At 33.7% G+C, this 24,332-nt stretch overlaps 4 protein-coding genes across 7 annotated transcripts in view; 3 read left to right on the top strand and 1 right to left on the bottom strand.

Annotated features, from left to right (window-relative positions):
• The window catches only part of LOC129872328 (uncharacterized), a 67,909-nt gene extending 50,594 nt beyond the window's left edge, over positions 1-17,315 (top strand). The window contains exons 2-4 of one of the 2 annotated variants that reach the window (XM_055947283.1): positions 15,837-15,972; positions 16,055-16,485; positions 16,586-17,315. In XM_055947283.1, coding sequence (XP_055803258.1) covers positions 15,885-15,972; positions 16,055-16,485; positions 16,586-17,146 — 1,080 coding nt within the window. In that variant the 5' untranslated portion in view covers positions 15,837-15,884 and the 3' untranslated portion in view covers positions 17,147-17,315. Of the gene's footprint in view, positions 1-15,760; positions 15,973-16,054; positions 16,486-16,585 lie in introns of those variants that run through there. The other variant, XM_055947282.1, reaches the window with a different exon arrangement.
• On the top strand, positions 3,315-4,070 carry LOC129872331 (snakin-2-like). The gene is made up of 3 exons (XM_055947286.1): positions 3,315-3,441; positions 3,598-3,649; positions 3,758-4,070. The coding sequence occupies exons 1-3, from the start codon at positions 3,367-3,369 to the stop codon at positions 3,937-3,939; spliced, it is 309 nt and encodes a 102-aa protein (XP_055803261.1). The 5' UTR covers positions 3,315-3,366; the 3' UTR covers positions 3,940-4,070.
• LOC129872330 (snakin-2-like) lies at positions 9,295-10,072 on the top strand. Its single transcript, XM_055947285.1, has 3 exons — positions 9,295-9,453; positions 9,555-9,606; positions 9,698-10,072. Exons 1-3 carry the CDS (start codon positions 9,376-9,378, stop codon positions 9,877-9,879), a joined length of 312 nt encoding a protein of 103 aa, XP_055803260.1. The 5' UTR covers positions 9,295-9,375; the 3' UTR covers positions 9,880-10,072.
• Positions 17,316-17,538: 223 nt separating the features above from the next.
• The window catches only part of LOC129872325 (uncharacterized), a 28,394-nt gene continuing 21,600 nt past the window's right edge, over positions 17,539-24,332 (bottom strand). For all 3 annotated transcript variants that reach the window (XM_055947277.1, XM_055947276.1, XM_055947278.1), the window contains 10 exons: positions 23,898-24,327; positions 22,120-23,418; positions 21,683-21,943; positions 21,311-21,601; positions 20,754-21,227; positions 19,758-20,189; positions 19,229-19,507; positions 18,423-18,974; positions 18,129-18,338; positions 17,539-17,815 (listed from right to left, as the gene is read on the bottom strand). In XM_055947277.1, the coding sequence (XP_055803252.1) occupies positions 17,696-17,815; positions 18,129-18,338; positions 18,423-18,974; positions 19,229-19,507; positions 19,758-20,189; positions 20,754-21,227; positions 21,311-21,601; positions 21,683-21,943; positions 22,120-23,418; positions 23,898-24,327 (4,348 nt within the window). In that variant the 3' untranslated portion in view covers positions 17,539-17,695. The remainder of the gene's footprint in view (positions 17,816-18,128; positions 18,339-18,422; positions 18,975-19,228; positions 19,508-19,757; positions 20,190-20,753; positions 21,228-21,310; positions 21,602-21,682; positions 21,944-22,119; positions 23,419-23,897; positions 24,328-24,332) is intronic.

Below are 24,332 nucleotides of genomic sequence, written 5' to 3' on the forward strand. Positions count from 1 at the left end.
TACCTCTCGTGGCACCTAACAAACATTTCACATGTTTTCTTTCTAGAACTAGAATTGTATTTGCTTACGAGTTGAAGGGTAGATACCATATTGAAAAAATTAAAATGGAAAGTGTGACACTCAAAACGATTGTTTAACTTCTCAAAAACGTAATACTATAGTCTAGTCCGTACTCAAAATAATACTCATTTCCTTTTAGACGGAGGACACTTTTATTTTAATGAGGTTCTTAACTATTTTATATTTTTTTAAGAAAAATAATTTGATAATAAGCAAATAGATAATAGTGAAAATTAATCTTTAATTTATGTCTTTATATAATTTTTTTCTTGAAAGACTATATCATACCTCAATACTTTACTTAATATGGATTAGGGAGAGTATTTTTGGGAGAAAAGTGTAGTTGCTTTTTCGAAAGTTAGTTTCTACTACTAAGTATTTTATTTTTAAGAAAAACAAGCGCACCAAAGAGCTGTTTTTCCAATATAATAATGTTTCCAACAAACGCAAATAATATTAAAATTCTTCAAATCACACAATATTTGTTATTATGAAAAATTCACCTTTTCAATTAGTATTAATCGCATATGTGTTTAGTAACATACCGAGGGTGCAGCCAATTGAATGTTGGTTAGGACCAATCACGTGACCGGTACCAACCAGCGTTGCCAAGCTAAAAAGAACATGTCAATAATTAACCATCTTGTGTTAAATTTCTGTTATTTATTACTCCTCTCTTAAATTAATTAAATCGTCTTGCTAGTAGCTTTTGTTTAGATTTATCCTAAAATTAGTGAATTTGTCGACACTTTGCGCGGTTATAAAAAAATAATAAGATATCAATAATTTTATTAAATATAATATAAATAAAAGAGGTGTGTATATATACACACCTATAATTGATTTCATAAAGGAAAATTTTTGTTTAGTAGTTAGTAGATTTCCAACGAAGTCATATGTTACTGTTTTGAACTAAAAGAAATTGTAAATTTATTACGACAATCAGATATTCATACAAAATAAAGAGAAATTATAGAGAGAACATATAAAATAAAATAAAATAATGCAACATCATTCTTACGACCTTAATCACTGAAAAATAAAATAAAAAATACGATATCAATGCACAAAATATAATAATTTAAAAGACTAATTTAATTATTTTTATAAAGTCCTATAATATCTATATTTATAGGACTAAAATATCTATATAAATTTGAGTCCAAGAAAAAACAGTCTAATCCTTTAACTATCTGAACTGAAATAGATTCTCCTTTTATTAATAACTGGGGTCAAATGTGTCCATGTCCTTACTAAAATAGGTTAATTTTGCTCTTATTTTTTTTTATTTTTTTTGGGTAAATAAAAGAATTTTATTCTCAAAAACAATAATTACAGAACTAGACAGGTGTTGTCTCTCAAATATATGTACTAACTGGAGTAGGACTGACTTTAACATGCCTAAGGAGTCAGTATTCATAACTAGAATTCAAAACAGAATACAAACTGAGTAAAAACAACAATCTAAGAAATAACCAGCAAGTTAACTATTTTAAGTAGAACACAAGACATAACTTCATGGCATGGTAGCTAACTGCTAAAGCTGTGCATACCATTTTGCTCTTATTTTCAAATGGCAAAAGTTTAGTATCATTGATATGACATGTCGTGCAATTAAAAATTATTATTTTCTTAAACATAGGGCAAATCTGAACCTTCCACAGAACAAATTTGACCCTTTTCCCTAATTTTGACTTTTCATTTTTTTATTACTTCTTTCTCTTTCCCTGTCACTAGCGCCAATCACATTTTCTCTCTTTTCTCCTCTGAGCTCTTTGTGGCTATACACCTTCATTAAGATAGTTATGTTTGCATGTTCGTTTAGCACATGATTCCGTCCTGATGGGGATGGTGTTGGGTAGGAGACTAGGAGTACGCGTTTGGTTTAATGTTTTCAAACTTCAATTCACTACTTTAGTTTTATTCAATTTTTGAATTTGTTGATGGACTAGACTTTATAATTATTTATGATGAGCGGTCAAATTTATAATTTTCCTAAATTAAAATGTTAGGCGACAAAATAAGTAATAAGATGCCAAAATTCCACTGAGATCTTGTACAAGTTATGCGGCAACATGCATGGGTCACGGCTACGCCCAACAAGCTAAAATTATGTATTTGGTTTTGTTTAAATGTTAAAACAAATGGCTGAGAAAGTGGGGATGAGCTTAGGTTGCAAGTTAGTGGATCGGAAACTTTTTGGCCTATATTGTTTTTTTCAACTTTGTGTTAATATCTAGTGATTTATAAGGCGATGGTGTCAAAACCTAGTGATTATTGTTGATCATCCTGGAGTAGGTTCCATATCTGTAATATTTATGAAAACAAACAAATCGATTGCCAGCGAATAGTCAAATAATAATTCAAAGAACTTATTTCATATCGCAAATTTGACTTGCAAGCTTCCTTGATAATTTAGTGCAACTTGTAAAATTATATGTGTGTGTGATCTTAGTTTGGAGTATCAAATCTTATTAGTGGTCGAAGGTTAATGCTTTTTATACAAGACTAATACTAATATTTTAATGAAACTCTGTTTGAAGTTAGGCTGGCAGTGTGACTTTCTGAGCTTTTTCCCATTCTTGGTTCTTGCCCTGCCAGCATCATTACTTTGACAAGTAGGCATGTTCCTCCAGATGCCGAGGTTAAGTTAATAGAAATATTTAGATAATCAGATTATATATTTGAAAGGTTATTACAGATAAACCTGTAATAATAATACTTATTATTTCCTCCGTTCCAAAATACTTGTCACTATTTCCTTTTTGAAAGTCGATCAATATGAACTTTGACCAACATATTAAAATGAATTTTTCCATCATAGTAATATGAGAAAAATAATAATTAAAAATAGTACTTTCTCTATAGTTTTCGATTATTCAAATTCTAATTTCACTTAAAAAATCAGTCAAATTGACTCTCAAGATGCAAAACGTGACAACTATTTTAGAAGAGAGTGAATAACTCAATTATTATCTCAAGTTGAATTTAATTACACTATCTGTGTATATAACTTAAATATCATCTTAAGAAGCGGATCTACTGTTGAATTTACCGGTAAAAGCAGAACGATTTACTTAATATGTTGGAGTATAATTGAGTAAACAAAAAAGATTGTGTGTCCAGAATCAATATACTTAAAATTTCAAATGAACTATGGCTAACTGGGGTGGGGCCGTGGGGGTGGCCGGTCTTTTTCTTGTGCTATAAATTCTGGTGCAACACTTCTTTTTGCTTCACATCCAAATCGAAGACCTGCTCAGTTCTTAAGAGCTCTCTGTTTGCTCCTTTTTTGTTTCTGAAACAATGACATTCCAAAAGGCATTTGCTTCTATGCTTATTGCATCCTTTCTGCTCCTCCATTTCGCTAATGCCCAAAAGGTTAGTTCGTTTTTAAGTGGAGTGTTCATTATCATAATAAGTAGTCGATTAGGTAATCTACTGCCAAAGACCATGTCACTCTCACATCATGTTTTAACTCATTAATTCACCTTAGAAATAACATAATAGTACATATTTTTTGGAATGTTGGCGCAGGTTGACTACAGCAAGCCACCATCACCAGCCCCTCAAGCTCCACAGCCACTAGGTAATGAATCTATGTATTACATATTTGTCACGGAACAAATTACGAATGAATTATTTGTTATATGTATAGAGACATGTCATTAAAGTTGTGTTGGAAATGGTTATACAGATTGTACAGGATCTTGTAAAACGAGGTGCCTCGAATCATCTCGGCCAAATCTATGCAACAGAGCATGTGGAAGTTGCTGCCGTACCTGCCACTGCGTGCCACCAGGGACTTCCGGAAATTATGAAGCATGCCCTTGCTATTTCAACCTTACCACTCATAACAACACCCGCAAATGTCCTTAATTAATAGTATGATACATCCGTTTTTTCCATAATTCCAAAAGTGTAACTTTAAACTTACGTACGTTGTGTCCGAACAATTTAAGCAAGCGAACCTCTGTTCATTTTGAGATTCAATATAATTCAATGCTCCTTTTGTTTTCTCTGTGTATGAAGCTTGTGATGCAATTATAGATAAGTATTTATTTGATATGATTCTTTTCTACTGACTCTTTCCATTTCTTGTACAACAAGTAGACAAGTCTTTTAATAATCTGGCTGACACTTATTAGTAAAATAACAATGATACATCATATATATGTAGGGAATTTCACGCTAAGATCTCCTTAATATACAACAACAACAATCCCAGTGAAATACCACATGAGTTCTGAGTAGGGTAGAGTGTACACAGACTTTACCAATACCTCGTGAAGGTAGAGATGTTGTTTCCGAAAGATCCTCAACTAAAGTGCAACAAATCCACATACACATAAGAAGGAGACAGTAAAGAGAATATGACAAAGTAACTAGGTAACAATGTAAAGTCTATCAGAAAAGAGCCAAAAACAATAATAAAGTAATGTGATAAAAGGAGCACACAAGCTACTTCCATTTCTTTTGGTTGTATTTTTTTTTATAATCCTTTGTATCAAGTGTAATCGATGACTTATCTTTATAGTGTGTGTATATATATATGTGTGATATATATTTGTAATTGATATATAGAGGTGGAGTTGTCGAAACTTGAATTAAAAGAACAATACAATATGTGTGTACGTGAAACAAACTCAAATACTCCTTCCGTTTAAAAAAGAATGACCTAGTTTGACTTGATATGAAGTTTAAGAAAATAAAAAAGATTTTTTCATCTTGTGGTACTAAATTAAAGTTATGTTAAATGTACCAAAATACCAAAATGACACATGAAAAGTTGAAATTAAAATTTTTACCGGAAAAGAAAATAGGTCATTATTTTTGAAACAAATTAAAAAGTAAAGAAAGTCATTCTTTTTGAAACAGTGGGAGTAACTAGTTCACAGACAAGCTGGACACTTATGTAGTATTGCAATCACTAAACAGAATTACAAGTAAATAGCAATGGAAATGACATAGAAAACTGATAATTAAGAAGGAGGAGACGAGAATACAGAAGGGGATAAGGAAATGACGTATAGAGCAGAGATGAGAAAGAATATTAAACATCACAATTCACATAATCCTTCCTTCAAGCTAAAGGCAGTTGAGTTTATTTCTGAAAAGAAAAATAAAAGGAATTATAGAGAATGTAATATTTCATGTATTATATCTAAAATAAAATAGTATTTCATTTTCGTACAATATTATTATTTTCTCAAGAACGAATTCTATTGTTAACATACGTACTTAGACTATTATATTAGCAATAAGTTGGGTCTGCAGTCGTGGCTGACGAATAGTTGGCATCGTTAACGGGTAAAAAACTCATTACATATATACCCAATACCTCTGTCCTCTGTATTAGTTTCTGTGTGTTGCATGTTACCCATTGTTAATTATACTCCAATATTCTTAATTATGAAAAGGTGGCATATATTGTTCGGGTGACTTTGTGAGTGAAATATCAATAACTGAATAATATTTTCTTTATAAAATAAAAAAATACTTTTTAAAAAGACTATCCTTAGTTGAGTAATCATCCCAACTAAAGATAACAAGGATTAGCGATAAATTTAGAAAATTATTTTCCTAAAACTATAAAACATGAATGACAAGTAATCATCCCAACTAAAGATAACAAGGATTAGCGATAAATTTAGAAAATTATTTTCCTAAAACTATAAAACATGAATGACATATGAAGTGGACGAGTGCCAGCTACATATGACCCTTTGAACTAAAGCCCGTTTGGATGGGCTTATAAGTTTGTCAAATCAACTTATAAGCTATTTTTAGCTTATTGTGGTGTTTGACTATAAACTTAAAATGCTAAATTTAAGTTATAAAGTTCTTAAAATTATCCAAAAATAAAAAGTTGAAAATCCCAACAACTTATTTTCAGCATAAACACTTTTATCCAAACGCTTAACTGTTTATTTATAAAAATAATATTTTACCACTTAAAAATTTTAAAAAAACACTTCATATATAAAAATCACTTTTTTTAAGTTCATCCAAACTATTTCTATTTCTAACCACTCCAGCTGTGCACCATTAATTGATATATGTATTTATCATTTTTTTTAATAATGGAAACTCTTTAAGAAAAATGGATTTCTCCTACTCTTTTAATATAATTTTTTTTTACACAGCTTATACTAACATGTCCGGATCTATAATCTATTTTATATTTTAAGGTACAAGTTTCATTTTTTAAGTACAATTATTATTAATTATTTTTTGTATGACTTAATAGTATGGACTTAGCAAATTGACTTTTTTACTGTTTCTTATAAATATCATCCAATCCCGATCAACTTTTGGCACAAAAAGTCATAATATAATTTAATTTAATAACTTGTGTTGTTATATATATTCACAGTGAACAAAGTCTTATTATATTTGGCGAAATGATCTGATGACTTTGTATGAGTTTATATTATGGACTCTTTTATTTAATTATTTATCAATTGAATTTTTAAACTCAATTAAGATAAGATTTTTAAACTCCTAATGAATGTAATATTTTTATTTTAAAAATCTCAAAAATACAAGAGAAAACAATAAAAAAAAAATTAATAAAAAAAGAAAACAAATCCCTTCAACCCCATCCCCAGGACAACCCCCGCCCCTTTATTTTCTTCTTCTTCAGCCCCCCACCCCACCCCAATCAGACCGCCACCCCCGCTTCTCTGTTCTTCTTCTTCAGCCTCACCCCCGCCCCACTACCATCCTTTCTCTCTTCATCTTCAGTCCACTCATCCATCTTCTTCTTTAACGGACACACCTATCACCATGACCATAAAAAATAAAAAAAATCTGCTAGAAAAATATACATGTTCATCATTTTTATAAACTTAATTTTTCAAGATCTATTATTGTATTAACTTATAAACATGTTTTTCCTCATTTTGAAGTTTTTTGATATCTTTTTTTTTACCATATCAAAATAAATAGAATTCTCATTTAAATAATATTTATAATCTATCACATTATAGTGGCAAACATTTTTTTGTGATTGGAAAAGTTTTTAGGTGTGAAGAAGATGAAAAATGATGGAAGTAGAAAGTGATTTTTTGTTTTTGTGTGAGGGTGTGGGGTGGGAGCGAAAAAGATGAAATGGGGAATGGGGGAAATGAGGTAGAGAGAGAAAATTGCATTTTTTTAATAAGTATTATTTATTTTTTAATATGTAATTTTTGATGTGTCATTAAAAAAATAATAAATTATAATGTGTCATTAAAAAAAAATTAAAATATTGTATTTTAGTAAATTTAAGAATTTAATTGACAAATAATTAAATAGAAGAATTTAAAATACAAATTTATATAAATACAAGGATCAATTAGACATTTCTCCTATACTTTTCTTAATGTGACTAAAATCTTATCAATATAACAAGAGTACATTATTTTGACTTTTCAACTGTGAGAGTGTCAAAGTGGTCTTAAATCTTTTTTAGAATAGCAAGATTTGCTACAGCAACATCGATTACAAGCACATAATTTATTAAAGATTCTCCCAAGTTGCATTAAATAACAATACTAAGCTTGTGATTTTGCAAAGTGATCATTATTTATTCAGGTTTATAAAATTTGTAATTTTGGTTGGTCCTTCTAACTTGAATTATTGTTTTGACCATTTGGTTGAAACTTGGCTCATATTGGTTTATTCATTTGGACAAATAAATAATAGATCTGGAAAAAAATACTGATGTTTACAACATTTCTACCCAAATTGAATATCTTATTTTTCTCTTCGTCTATTTCAACATGATGTACTCTAAGAAGAGCTTTCAATTTTCATTCTCCACGACTTGAAATTTTATTTTTGTCAGCTTTCAGTACCAATATTCTACATTTAAAGTTAGTTTCAACAAATTAAAATTAAAAATTTCTATTTTTGTTTCTTAATATCCGATATCTTTAATATTGATTAATTACTTAAAATAATCATAATTTAAAAGTCCATACATAAATTATGTTAATTAAATTTGACCAAAGTGGCTTGATGAAACATGGACCAAATAATAGTAATAGCAAACTTCTAAAATCAACTTATTTTAAAAGTAAATAAATTATTTCAATGAAATTTGACCAAAGTGACTCGATGAAACATGGACCAAATAATAGCAAACTTCTAAAATCAACTTTTGATAAGAAATAATTTATAAGTTTGAGGAATCAATTTGAAAACACTTATGAACAACAATAAGTGTTTGCCTAAACTTCTAAAATATGTTTTTAAGTGTATTTCTCTAATGTGTTTTTCATCAAATATTTTTGAGGAGAAGTTATTTTTTCTCAAAAACACTTTTTGTTCTCTTAAATTTAAGTAATATGACTTTTCTTTATAAGCTTGGGTTTCAACTAGTCTTCAAGTGTTGGGAGTTGGGTTTCAGGTCGGGTGTCTAAGAGTTGGGTCTTAGGTTGGATCAAGCATCGAGTCTCTCGTTGGGTTTGGGAGTAGGGTCTTGTGTCGGGGTCTCGGGTTGGGGTCATGGAATTGTCTCAGATTATACCTAAATTCTTTTGGGACAATAATTTTTTTTTTACTATCCAAACATCAGGAAAAAAAATAAGAAAATTACTTATTTTACAGAATTTTTTTTTAAAAAAATCTATGAAAATATTTTCCATCATGCGAAACAAACACAGAGACTATAGTTCACTAGGATTTAACATATATATACACAGATGCAAAAAATCAATACTCCTATGACATGAAAGCTGCATTATTTTTTATTATTGAACTTTTCTTTGTAAACAATCATCCATATATAATTATTTATTAAATAACAAAATAGTATGAAATATTTTTTAAATTTGGACTAAACTCTTTTTCCAAGAATAGTGGTGCGAAGCTAGGCTGGCAGTGTGACTTTCGAAGCTACTTCCCATTTCTCGTCGTCATCATCACTTAGACAAGTTGATTCTGCGGAAACATGATAAATGATACTCTACTTTCGCAATTGTATAATCAAACAAGTATTTTGAGCCATTGTTTAAATACAACTTTTTACCATGTAATTACCATCAAATGGCAGTAAATATCTATTCAAAACAATGTTTTACCCTCAAAATGTGAAATTTTTAATGCAAATTCAGAATAGTAAGATATCAAAGCAGATGTGAAATAAAAATAAGTAGTAGAAACAGTACTTGCTTTAGTCGACGCCCAAAGAAAACGTGGGGTGGATGGGCGTTCTTTTCTCGTGCTATAAATACCACATCTCTCTGTTTCTGCTTCACATCCATAGTGAAATCCAGCTCAAATAGTTCTCAGCTTTCCCCTTTCTCTTTTTTTTTTTCTTCTAAAAGAATGGCATTCCTAAAGGCATTTGCAGCTTTGCTCATTGCACTACTTGTGCTTGTCCATTTCACTTGTGCCCTTCAAGAGGTTCCTCTTTTTCTAAGCATTACAATCATGTTAATTAGTACTAGTAACTAATCAATTTCTTTCATCTTGAAATAACTTTTGATTTTAAAATGTTGGCGCAGGGAATTAACAACAAGCCACCAGCACCAAGCCCTCAACCACCCAAGCCAATAGGTACTGCAACATTTTAAATAATTCCACTGTAAGTTTCGTACATTCATTTTGAATCGAATGACTTTAAATTCTGAATTCGTCTTTGTTACAGATTGTACAGGATCTTGTAAAACAAGGTGCAGCGAATCATCTCGGCCAAATCTATGCAACAGAGCATGTGGAAGTTGCTGCCGTACCTGCCACTGCGTGCCACCAGGGACTTCTGGAAACTACGAAGCATGCCCTTGCTATTTCAACCTTACTACTCATAACAACACCCGCAAATGTCCTTAAAATTGATCGCATAATGATTTTCCAAATATTGTTGTTATGCCAATTTAAATGTATCTCTTATTGAATGTTATTATGTTGTGTACCGATAAGTATGCCAGCTATTCATTTTGAAATTTAATTCTATTTTACTCTTGTGTAAAATTGAAGGTTCAGGGTTTTCAGTGCAATATTAATATGGATACTATTAAATTGATTGATCTGCTATTGACTCTGGTCGTCCTATTCACTGTACACAAAATTAAGTGGGCCATTCTTTGATATGGATACCACAGTCTACGGACAATGGTTCCAATTCCAAATCAGACTAATATGATCTCCTTTTATCTTGTAAACAATATCGACCAACAAGGACCAAATGTTGATTGAAATAGCTACATTTATGTCTTTTTTCTTTTTATGTAGAAAGCGGGAAAGAAATGATCATTGAAAACTTTATTACTATTTCAAAATGAACAAATAAAAAAGAAAAAAAAATATTTAGTACATACGACAAGTAAAAACAAGGAAACAAAGTGAGTAATGTACCACAACCAAAAGCTTCACAAAATAATACTATGTGTATTTTTTTTCAAGTTTTATCTCAAAAAATGTCACTAATTTTTATTTTTTATTTTTATATACACAAATATTTATGGTTCGTAGAGCACGAATTTCAAAATTTTAATTTTGTTTTGTAAATTTTATCAAATTAAATAATGTCTCATGAATTGAGCGGGAGAAAATAAGGTTTTTTTTTATCCTATAAAGATGACAGAGAATAGCCTCGTAAAGTTTAAGAGACACGCTTTTCATCAATAATTTGGAATGAAGTAAAGTTGACGAGTCCTTGCTGTACAACGCGCTCAAGCAAAGTACACTTTTGGACATATTATGAGTCTTATTTTCTTCTTTTTTGTTTACTTCTTTATGTTCAGATAAAATATATTGTTTAATTTAGTATATCTTTAGTTCATAACTTAAAGACTAGTCGAAAACAAAAACGCTATTTGATTTACATCTTTCACACTTTGAGAGCCTATAAGTGTTAATTTTTTAGTTTATAACTTTATATATGAACAAAAGCTCAAACTTGTTCTCTATTAGTGGTGGAACATTAGAGTTTGAGAATGTATAGTATTATTTGAATCTCATTGGGAGACAATCATGAATGAATTTTACTTAAGGAAAAAAGGAACAAGTTGATATTAATTAGGAGCAGAATTCGCTTATTTGGGTAGAAGATTAGTGGGGATAGAATGTTGTCTTTCTTTTGAGAGTTTAGATTTGTTAGTGTCTGTCATAGTAATAGTCGTATACTTGTAATTCTTGCTTTTGGTGTTTATCGCTTTATGTTTTTTTTGTGTTTTGATTACCATAGTATTTTGTTGTTGTTATTGCATTTTTTGTCGATTATGCACCGTTTTTCTTATTTAACTATTATGTTTTCTTCATTGCCTTCATCGTTTTCTTCTTCTTTTCTTTGAGTTTGATGCACTTGACTCGAGAGTCTTTCGAAAATACTGTCTACTTTCATAAAATAATAATAAAGTTTTTATATATTCTATCCTTTTCAAACTCAATTTAATGGGATTTCAAGTTATAAAAAAAAAAAAAAGGAACAAGTTGAAATAGAGAATCTTGATAAGTCAAGTGATTAGCTTGATTGTAATGTGAGTTAGGTGTGTATAGTATCCAAGTTGTGGTCACTCCAATCAATGCATCCTACACATTGACCTACATATAATCAAAGCTTACTCACCCACAGCTGGCTGCCTACTTTGCAACGGCGGTGCTTTTTTTATTCTGCTTTGTCTATTTATCTTTATATCTTAAAAAATTATAAATAAGAAAGTCATTTTTACTAATTATCCTTTTTTAATACACTCTTTAATGCGATTAAGAATTTGGGACCTAGGCAATTAATGCACTCTTTTAACTAGATGAGTACATGAAAAAGATTAACAATGGAGAAATTTTACAATATTTATGCAGGCAATCAATGTTGTTTATACGTTCAAAAAGAATTAATTTGGTAATTTTTTTAATTAATTTATAAATGGATAAGTAATTTGGAACAAATTTTTTTAGACGTGGCAAAGTAATATAGGACTGATGGAGTATATCCAAGTAAAGTATTCTTACATTATTAGTAATTTGAGACAAATCTTTTTAGTAACCTGGATAACGTAAAATTTGTACTCATAATAGAACTATGCACAAAACCTTTTTTTTTTGGCTTTAACAAAATGAGTTCTGATCCCACCAAAAGCTACTTAAAACCAAGTGAAACTATGAAAGTGCGGTATATGTACTAGCTCATCGTAATTCATACTCCATGCATGAACCAACCAACTGGAAAATGTAATTGACAGTTGTATATGAGACTAGATACGAATTTGGGATATCAAATATGTAAGTTAGTGGTTAGCGAGATAGGAGGGAGGCGAACGAAATTTGTCAAGTATCCTAAATACATATGAATCCACTTGGATACATTGTATATAGAACAAATTACTCCTAATTTTGACCTCATGTCTCCAAGATACATGTATATGGATGTATCTTGATGCGTCAGATACATATATTCAAAGTCCAAAAATCTGGTAAGATTCGTAATACTGTAAACTAGTGTATATCTAAGTAATTAGCTACTAAACTAGTGAGATTTCTATGAGTTACCTTTCTCTTGGGTGAATCAATGTGTTATGTTGCGACTTGTGAGTCAAAACACAAGTCATCTACCGTAAGACTTGGTACAATTTCTTGTAACAACTAGGCCAGAGATATAGACAATTCACTGCTTTTACAACTAATATGTCCCCAAAGCTATTGGCTTGAAATACAAGACTACAGAGAGAGCGTTGAAAAATAATCTTCATCCTCTGGTCATTAAGTTAAACTAATTTATATGCTGATCAATGCAACTGAAATAAGATAACTATTTCACTTTCCCCAATAGCAGTGCAATTATGTGGAATAGTATAACCGATACGTGCATGCAAACATGAATACCAAACCATTAGGGGTCGTTTGGATCAAAATAACGTTGCCTCATGATTATAATCATGGGTCATAACCATTATAGATAATCCATCTTCTGTGTGTAATAGATAATCTCATGATTTTAATATTTTTGTCCTTTGTTTCAATTAATATACCTACAACCAAATACTAGACAAATTTAACCCCAAATTCATCTAATCAAACGGTGCCAAGGTAAAGATCCTTCATTTCAAACCTTAAGGCTGAGAGTTCTAGTCACCAAAAAAGAAAATAAAGGTGGGAGTTGATCCCACGGAGGGTAAAAGAAAGCCTTGGACTGATTTCCTTCATTTCATTAATAAAAGAGAAAATGTCATAGGTAACTTTATCTGCTCCCATTTTCGCAAACTACAATGAGATTTTTTTCAAAAAATGTAGCAACATTTCCTTTCAAATCATAGCAAAATTCATTATCTCATTGTGCATAAAAAATCTAATCGTAATTGAAATCGCGTAGATACAATATCTCATTGTAATATGTGTATGTATGTGTGATCAACTATTGGGATATATACTAACTATAGAATATATACTATTAATCATGAGTTTAGATATAATATTTATTATAGAACAATTGTTTATTCAATTTTAATAAAAGTTTTAATAGATCATATATTCATTTATGTGTCCATTTACTGATATAGTAGATGATTTAATGCATAGAGTTTTAGCTTATACACAGAGGATTAAGTCATCAGTTTTTATAAATATAAAGTTTTTTGTTCACAATCTAAGATGGAAATTGGACAAGACATCGGTATGATTGTAGCACAAGATTATATGTAATTTATCTTGATTATGAAAACGGTATAGTTCCAACTTCTTCTGCTAGTGCATTTTGTATGTATTGAACGAGACCGAGTAGAGATAGTTGTTTTAGACTGACTAACAAAAACATATTCTCTAAACTATTAAAGTACTTATATTCTCAATCTTGATATAACTATTATGATCTGTATATATCAATTATCGTTTTGATTTATTAAAAGGTGAGATTCTGAGATGGTCAATATGCCTGGTAGATTGGACGATAATAATATATATTGGTGAAATAATAAGTTAGTTAATGGAATCCATGTCTCGATATAGAGATTGATGATATGCCTTTTTGAGAAACTTATAAGTTTTCATCGTGTCAAACCTTGCAAGTGAATTTATGAATCCGACACATTAAATAAGTTAAGCAGCGCTTTAAAGGAAATTAATCTTTAAATTAAATTCGATAGTAATTTAATTTATTGATTAGTATCTGTAATCTTAACATGAGAAATTACATAAGTGTTTAATGAGGAATTTTGAAATATAAATGGAGGAGTGCAATTACGAATTTCTAGTGGAATGATTTGTAATTTATTATGGTAAGAATAATATCAAATTAATTATTTAAATTATTTTCATAATAGGGAGCCTCAGTTAATTTCGTGATCCCTACAGTGCCCATATTTAACTAGAAATCATAATCCTATTTTCTTCTTCTTTTTGGATTGGAAAAATATCCTTATAAATAGGGGTTCTCCTAACCTAGAATAGATGTAGGGTTTTCTATACAATACTTGTCCACCCAAGTGTTGACAGAGTTCGGCTGTAAATTTGCTTGTGAATTCGCTTTAAGGTATTTGTTCACGCTTCAAGAGGTATTTATCAAGTTAAATTTCAGCAAATTTATATGTTCTAGCATGATCGTATGTGTACTAACATAAACATATATGTTGTCTATTATTAATATAAGCAGTATATTTCTGATATACTTCCACTGTGCATATAGTTGTCCAACATCAACTACATATGTATGTATGTGGTCCAAAGTTGGATGTAAGTGTGGTCTAACTTTGTATACGTATGTGAAAACGTTAACTGCATGTGTGGCCAACTGGATCCAATATATGTATTTTCGAAACTGTATGTGCACAACATTGGACAATTATATGAAGTCAAATTGTATATGAAGTATATATAAAATGTAAGTTGTATCGTGTATGTATGGGGAATCCATCACCTAAATTGGAGATAGATGACAATCTCTGGCGAAGCAACGACAATTTTTAAGAACTAAAACGTTAACGAACTCCGAAGACAGCGAACGAATGAGGTTGATGAGATGGACAATAATGGTTAGGATTTTTAGATATATAAATACATGTATAAGGGTATGTATATGCTATAAAATTACATAATCTCGCTATGTCTTATACTAATCTAAAATTACCACTATAAAGAATAATAAGGGAGTAGATATTAGGTAATTTATCCTTAATAGTAGGGAAATTTATAGAAATTTCACTAGTTTAGGAGCTAATTACTTAGTTACACTTTAGTTTACAATATTACGAATCTTACCAAATTTTGGTGCATCCAGATACATGAGATGAAAATTATATGTAATTTGTTTTAGATACAATGTATCCAAGTGGATTCGCATGTATCTAGGATACATAGAGAAATCTCTCTTGCCTCCCTTTTAACACGATCGTAACTCTCCTATCCCAGATACATGCTAATCACACTAGATACTTACTATCTCGCCCGCCTCCCTCCTTATTTTTAGTGTATCGTGTAGAAAAAATGCATGTATCTTCGTTAATATATGACAGAAAATTCTTAATTAATGGGTAAAATACATAATTATTTGAAATTATATGTAGAATTAGTATATATGTATGGTATGGATGTATATCTAATAAGAATAAAACAGGGGCTAATCACTTGGGCCAATGAAAAATTTGAAAACCGGGCTGATCCAGACAGAGGCCCAAGTCCCTGTTTCAAATCCTAACGGCTAGTTTACCAACACGCTGCCTGCCTACAGAATGTTCCAACGGTCACTTTGTGTTTGCCCCTCTTGAAACCCTATTTCCACAATTATAAAGTCGTCTGCTCTTTGCCCAAATCCCATCTCATTACATTGCTCTTTTTATCTTGATAGGAATTCTGGTTATTGGGTGACCCAAAATCAAACTTACTGCAATTTTCTTGATTCCTCATCAATGGAGACTCCATCATCAACAAGAAGGGTGACTAGATCACAAGCCTTGGCTGCTGCTAACAGTGCTAACAAGATCCCTCTGTCAACTAGTGAGTTTTCTATTGTCCTTTTTCATCTTTCGTTTCTGAAAATTTATTTGATTTGTGAAAAGTTATTTCTTTTCTTGTTCAGAGAAAATTGAAGATTCTGAGAAGAAACCAGTGGCGAAATCAAGAAACAGAACTGGGAAACAATCAGCATTGATTGATATAACGAATGATTCCCCCATTGTTGGTCTTGCTATGGGGTATTTGGAGACCCCATCTTCAGAAATGTCCAAGAAAAGGACTACCGGTCAAGGCAAATACTTGACTACTCCTGGATCTGGCGAGGATTTATTGAGGGGACAAGTTAAGACTCTGTTGCAAAAGGTTGAAGAAGAAGCTGTGCTCTCAAAAATTTCTCTGGAAAATAGGCCTTTCCTTCATCTTAAAGGAATTGTCAACTCTCCCATGGGTCTTCTTGCCCCAACTCCTGCAAATACACCTCTTATGGGTTTCTCTGTCAATGAGTTGCCTGCTGTCACTGCTTCCCCTGTTGAAGACAAGTTTGTCATTTCTCAGGTACAAGTTTGTCATTACTTGTATCAATTAGTCTTAATTCTTTACTACTTGGTTTGATTTTTGAAATTGAATATTTGAATTAGTTGATTTTATGTTACAGATAATGAATGAGATATTTGAAGGGGAAAAACAGGGGACTCTTGAATCTGAGAAAAGTTACTTAACAAGATCTCTGCTGCTGGATTTTTATGAAAAATCAGAAGGCTCGGAACAATCTTCTGTGTGTTCCTCTGTGTTGACATACCAAGGAGGTGAGGTTGAAAGCGAAGAGAAGATGACACCTTCAGATGACGACAATGCATCTACGTGGTCGATTCAGTTGAATGCAAGTACTAAAGATGAAGAAGAAGATGAGGAAGAAGGAGGGCTTGAAGAAGAAGTAGAAGAATATGATGACAAGTATGATGAAATTGAAGAAGATGGAAGTGTAGTTGACGATCTATGTGAAGCAATTACCAAGATCAATGTGAATGAAGAAGGGCACAAAGTGATGGCGAAATTTGAGGGGAAGCACACGCGTTTTGTTTACAATAGTGATGATGAACTTGAAGGAGCTGAAGAGTGCAATGTTGAGGCTGCTGCATCATCACCAGGTGTCATGCACTTGAAGGGATTGCCAACTCCGAAAGGGAAGCATCTTCGCTTCCCTGAAAAACAATGAAGGAAGAAGTTATATTGATGTTTTGATTCTTGACAGACACATACTCTACTCATGATGTTTTGCTATTTTAGTTCTCCCCATTACTTCTGCTGCTATATTGTATTCTTTTGGTTCATATCTCATTTGGACCTTTGAAAGTTGGCTGTCAAATTGATATATTTCAAAATCATCTCTTTCCAAAGTTCTTTATTGCTGTTGCTATATTGTATTCTTTTGGTTCATATCTAATCTGGACAACTGAAAACAAGCTCTCCAATTGAAAATCATGGTTGTTTTAGAATGATTTATCCAAGCTCTCTCCACATTCCCTTAATGTTTGAAGCATTCTTTCAGCTATGAAAACCGATAACTCATTTGAGTCTTTGCTACTAAAGAGCTAGAACGATCACAGCTACAGCTTCTTCGAGCTGAGAAGCACGAAACTGAGTAAAACTAGCACTAGCAACAATATTTACAAGAGACTATATATAGTGTGACTAATTAATGTTAGATTACATATCAGACGCCTAAAAGCTGGCATAAGACTCGATTAAATTAGAAAAAGATAAATCAGAACCAAGGATGCCACGTCGGATCCATCATGCACAAGTTCCTTGGAGTAAGGGCAGCTTCAACCAACTCCGCAACACCCCTCTGCACAGATTGTGGCGGATCCATGCCATTCTCCTCCTATACAAGTAGAAAGAAGCCAAATACCGCAATGTCACAATGCAGGCATTTAGATATTAACTGAAGCCATACTTATCTAAGCATATGATTTCAGTCACACAGAGATATGTGGGAACATAGTCATAGAATACACAGGAGATAGATAATGCCTCAATTTTTATTGGAACAGGGAAGTGGTATATAAATAGCACCAAAAGGAAAATACACAGGAGATAGCTAATGCCTTGATTTTAGGACAAGTAGTAGTACCATTACTAGGTGAGGAACTCAAAAGCTATATAAATAGCACAAAAAAATAATAATAAGTGGATACCTCTTCTGAGATGTATTGAGGGGCTATTCCATTGATCCGCCCAATGACATTCTCAACATTCGTAGCGACTTTTTGTTTGAAGTCCACAGGGTTCAGATTACCTGCCCCTACAACAGGGCCCAGAGGCATCCCAAGAGGTCTTCTCCAAGACCAAGATAATAACTCGTCTCGGAAAAACATTGCCAGATGATACCATAAGAGCTGGCTTTGCTGCAGATGGGAATTTATTGAAGTCATCAGCATTCAGGAATTAAACAAAGTAGAAAATATGATGTGCGCAGAAATAAATCTTACTTTAGGAGATACCACAGCCTGAGCAGCTGCACACATGGCAGAAACAACTAAGCCTTCTACTCCAAAATGAGAGAAAAACGCTTGCAAATTTCTAGTCAAGCGGAAGGGCACCGGTTCATTAAATTCAATCATTCCATTTGCATCATAAGCAGGATGGAAATCAGTCTGGAAAATTTTTCCAGTGTTTTTAGCAAATAATATCTTGTTCGGAGACCTTCCACCAATTTGGAGCATGAATGACATAAAACTAGAAAGAGCCAGCTGGATAGCAAACTGCTTTTTGAAAGCCCACATGTGATTGCCACTCGAGAGTGTTTTGTACATATACTGTGAGAATATGCTTTCTGTGACAAAACTTTTTGTAATCTCATTATATGCTTGAAGACGGAGATCAACAACAGCATCTGGTGAAATCTGTCCAGAAATTGCTTGGTTGAGTTGCTCCTTGAAAAATGTGATTGGTAAGTCCGCTTCTCGGTCATTTCTTGCACAATGGTTCTCATAAACCTCAAGGAAAGTGCTGTACATCAAATCATCTTCTACCATGCGAACCTACATCATGAATTCACATGGAGTTATTCCAAAGAAAAAAGCTCAATGTTGAGAAGTAGTGATAATCAAACAACACAAACTACTAGATATAAAAGCAGTTACTGTGAAGAATGCAATTTGCATCAGTACAGCAATTATACTATAACTCAATAGAACATGACTGCCTTGTAACATGGCTACCTTATTTATGGCTAATAGAGCAAAAAGGGGGAAATGTAACACTAATTTATGAGGTGAAGAAGATTAGTATTTACCTGTGACCACACGGGTATAATAATAGGGGTGTGAATGCAGATGTGCCGCCGTCGGGACTCCTTGTGCTTATCAAACATCCGATTCATCACACGGAAAAGCTGTAGGATCCGCTCATCACTTCTGGCATTTGGTGTTAAAGATGTCTGAACAATAAAATGGCGCTGAGAACCATCTGATCCAATCAGCGTCAAACGGCGGAAGCTGCTACCATGCCTCCGCACTATCGGAATATCTGCTGCCACCCTGTCTAACTTCACAGTATGATCTGGCGCAACTTCCTGAAGGGAAGACCATAGATCAGGGAGAAGTAATATGATATCAGCTAAAGCAAGAAACAGAACAAGGCAAACCGAGAAACAAGTCGCATTGATCATTACGACAAGTCCATTTTGTCATTCATATAACTAAAGCCTTGTGAATACATCTAGCACATGGAAATTCACGTCCCAGTTCGGCCATGGGTTTTTACTGCAACACTAAGTCGTTACATTATATTTACATTATAAAGGAATAGACTAAGATACTTACATGATCAGTAAAATATTGTCCTGGAATTTCCACATCAACAACATGAAAATCTCTCAACACCCTACTTTCATCTTCCAGCTTAAGCACAGCTGGGAACCGGTCCTCCACATTGCTTTGCAGGACATTTTTCCAATGCTTCAGTCTTTCAGTAAGTTCAGAAAGAGTGGCCGGAAATGTTGCAGCACTGTCAGGATCGAGATCACGTTCAAAATCCTGCTTGTATTCTCTTACAAAGTCGACATGTTTGTTCACTGCATCTGCTGAGAAACATGCTCTACACACACCAGAAAGCTCCTTCTTCAGAGACTGAGGAACTTCAGCTGTAGTTGCAGTCGGGTACTTGTAACAACGGTGAAGTAAAGCATTAACAACTGCCAATAGTCTCTCCTCTGGCAAAGTGACAAATCTGGATCCAATCTCAGTGAGTAAGATCTGACAATTGTTTTCAGAAGACGCATTAGCAACTCTACTAATGCATAAATGAAGAAATAGATTTACAATGTAGGTTATCCCTTTCGATAAATCAAAATATTTATCGGTACTACCCAAGTTGGTAAGGTCTTTATATAATACAAGTATATATTAAGCCTCCCAATAATCAAAGCACTCATCTATACAAGTCGGTAATTTCTGTTTTCACTAAAAGTACAGCACAGAGAAATCTTTTCTCAACTCCGAGCCCTCCAAATGCTTCCTTTTAAAATTTTCATACTGTCCATATAATCCAAAATACATAAAGTATGCTGTCCATCATAACCTTTACAAGAAGAAAATCCAAAATTCGATTTTCCTTTATATGGTATCAGTGAAAAGGTGCACAACTTAAAAGGTTCCGAGAAAATGTAATATTCAATCCTTTTCCGTGTCTGATAATGGATACAACATCCAATCCTTGCTACTGTATTAATGTTTAACAACCATATTGAGTGAAAAATGGAAGTGTCTCATCTAACCAGACATTTATTTGTGAAAAAATAGACAATACCAGTTACCCACCTCAAGTTCACTGGCCAGATTAGAGTGTTTGCTGCGTAAAGTTTCCATTATATCTTTGGCTGCATCAAAAGCACTGGCAGCAGATGCAACTAGACTCAGAGCACTATTACGACGTAGTGCAGCTTGACCACCATCACCGCCTGATGAACTCTGGTGTAAGGACTGGTCATTACCAGAGGGCATACTACTGTCTGGCCTTTCAGGTTCGTGAATTTGAGAACTACTGCCATCCTGTGATCCAACACCTCCACCAGACTGAGCTCCCTGGGGAATATGATTGTCAGCAGCTGAAGATCCCCCACTCTGGCCAGCCATTCTAGCATTCCCATCAGCAAGGCCCATAGGAGCAGCTGCATTGGCTCCAGAAACATTTTGCTGCATTCGTTGCTGTGCCATTGCCATTCTGCCATATTCAGACTTACTTGCGACATCCCGGCGCTCAAGCAAATATGTTCGCAACCAGTAATACAATGCCTACAATTACATGCAAGATGGCATCAAATCTAAAGGTCACTAAGCAAATGAAATGCACAAAACACCAACACACACAAAATTACCTGTGGAAAGACAGTAGCAACTTTCAATAGCACAAGCTTGCAATGAGGAGCTTCTGTCCTCTGCAAGGAAAGTAACAACTGTGGAATCCAAGAAAGCCAAACCCAGTTGGGTATCTGCTCCAAGTACTTATCAAATGCCCTCCCCACAGGTTCATTTGGAGTATCAAAACTGAGAAGATATAGAACCCGCGCAAGGTGGCCTCTCGAATTAGGAATACCAAATTTGATGCCTTGTAAGAAGCAGCTAACAGCGTACTCTAACCAAATCTCTTCGTGTGTTTCCTTATAAGCCTGTCACAGGCCAAAAATTATAGCATCTTAAAGAGAAAAAGTTGAACCAAAGAACTGAACATGCAATAAGCAAATACATACCATGTCACAATAGTTTCCCCAACTAATCCACCCCTTCGGCAGATTCTTGAAAAGGCTAATGGCATTTGAATAAGCAAGATTAGCCCCTTCACAATCATTAAGCTTTAACAGAAAGTCTCCCTTGAGGCGAAAGATTTCAGCTTTGTGCTTAACAGAAAAATACTCCAGATTAGTACTGTTTATCAAATTAAGGCCACTAGTCAGCTCTCCCTTCATTTCTAAATAAGCCTTCGCTTGTTCTCTTATTTTCACAAAAGCTTCCTGCATACATACGAAAGAAAAATACATCAAACCATGCAGCATATCAAACCATTCGACTTTGCTTCTTTTGGGTTTTCAGTTTTTCCTGTCTTCTTTTCGGGAGTGTCAGGAGGGGGCATACGCATTTAGAACTATAGGAAAGAACCAAAGTAGACAAAATGGAGCGTACTTAGTACCTGAACTTCCATGGTGGAATGTCCATACATCTTCTCCAACACAGACACACACACCTCATAAAGACCCTGCTTACGAGCAATATGAGCAAGCTTATTTACATTCCAAGCCTTGTCACGATATCCAAGGTGATGCAACTGTGAATTTGTACTACCAAAATCCTTAAAAGCATCAATCACAGCATTATACATTTCATTCCTCCATTGAAGCAAATCATACCAAACAGACGAACTATCCCATTCATTTGGTATCCTTAGCCTCCATGTCTCAAGGATGTCCTTAAGATCAGCATATAGGCCACCATGAACCCCAACAGCAGAATTTCCAGAGAGTTTATTTCCATTGGCAATGTCCACAATTATCCTAGCTGATTCTTGAACTTCAACTAGTTGTTGAAATTGCTGTAATAGGGAAATTTTGGCATGAATGGACATTTCAGGTAACTGCCACCACTGTTCCAAAGCAAGATCAACACCTTTTCCAACAGTGTTTTCAGCCTCTGCCACGCCATTTGTACTCTTCTCATGAAGGGAAAAATAGGACTGAATAATACGAAGTTTTGGACTATCCTCCACTTGAGCCTTTGGAATAACATGGTCTTTTAAATATGCCCAATCAGGCTGTTTCCACAGACTATCAAGCAATATCTCATAATTTTCAACCATCTTGCCAAAGTCAACCAACACATCCCATTGACTAAGCTGACTAGCACAACATAGCCACTGCTCCTCCCAGAGACACATTTCAGCTTTTGGTACCGTATTATTGTAAGTGCCCTGGGTTGCTTTAACCATGGCTTGGTAGAAGAGACTTTGAGCCCGCTGCCAATAGCCATGCTGAACCAGTGAAAGTCCGGCCCGTGTCTCAGCAGTAATTGACCGTTTCTTCCACAATCCACACCTCATATCTTCTTCATTGAGTAATCGGTAAAGCTCAGCAAGAGACTCCGAGCATTTTGTGTCATTCAAGAAAAGCATAACATGACTTTCCAGCAGCGCTAACGCAATGTGCCATGCATTGTAAGTTTTTCCAATGTACTTGATTAATTCACTAGGCATTCTAGGCTGAGGATGACTCAGCTGAAGTCCTTCCAGAAGAGCTTGCACAACATTTGGCCGATGGTTTGCCTGCTTCTTATGATAGTCCTTCGATAACAGAGTTATCATTGGCTTTGCAAGCGCTACCTGTTCTTCCTTGTGCAAAGTCACCCACACAATAGGGAACACCAAAACCCAGAGGTGATACGCAACATTTGCATCAGTGTGTGCCAATTCTCTCAGTGGAATGACAAGATCAGCAACCTTAAACAAAGGCGAAATCTCAATTAATGACGACTTAAAGATAAAAAGTGTAATGCAGACATCATGATGTGCAAAAATTGCTGTAATACACATCTCACAAGGATGGCTAAAATGGACTTTCAAATATGCAAAGACGAGTCACAAACACCGTATTAGAACAAATGACCCAGTTCAATAAGTGTATATATGATTAAAAACTGCATAAACAAACCTAAAAGGGAATTCTGCCCAACAATAGGAGAGCCGAGTTTCAAGTAATGCGGGTAGAAAATATTAAAAACCGGTTACAAAAGTACGGAATAACAGAAATTTGACCAAAAATGATTATCAAAGAAATAAATAAACAATAAACAAGGACAAAACACAGACTGTAATTATGATCATGAGTGCTTGCGCCAGTGACAGCCTTAAAGGGGTATATGATTATCTCAAGGAAGAATCGCGATATATGTTTGTCAGCTAAAAGAAAATGTCATTACCTGGAGCTTGCTCATTTCATTCAAAAACTGTGCATGTTTTGCTACAAAACTATCAAAGGTTAGAGGAGCCTCTTCCGAACCTTCTGGAACATCCAAGACCATTGGTTGTGGCCCTGTAGAATCACCAACAGAACCCGAAACTACAAGTGGAGGCACCTTGGCAGAATTTGGAGCTAGCGTTATGGACTTATCCTCAACCAAAATAGCTAAAAGAAGATCAAGCCCTTGTTTCAGCCAAAATACATCACTCAAAGCTTCCCAGTCCTGAATTTGGATGATGTACTGCAATCTTGTGAACAACATTCTCCCAAGGGATTCATGATAGTGAGTAAAGAACTTCTTTCTCATTTCAGGATCTTTTGCCCGTATACCAAGCAAATATTGCCTCTCTACCTTCTGGAAAACTTCATGACGCAAAGAAAGAGCATACCTGGA

The sequence above is a fragment of the Solanum dulcamara genome, chromosome 11 (genome assembly GCF_947179165.1).
Source record: "Solanum dulcamara chromosome 11, daSolDulc1.2, whole genome shotgun sequence".
NCBI lineage: Eukaryota > Viridiplantae > Streptophyta > Magnoliopsida > Solanales > Solanaceae > Solanum > Solanum dulcamara.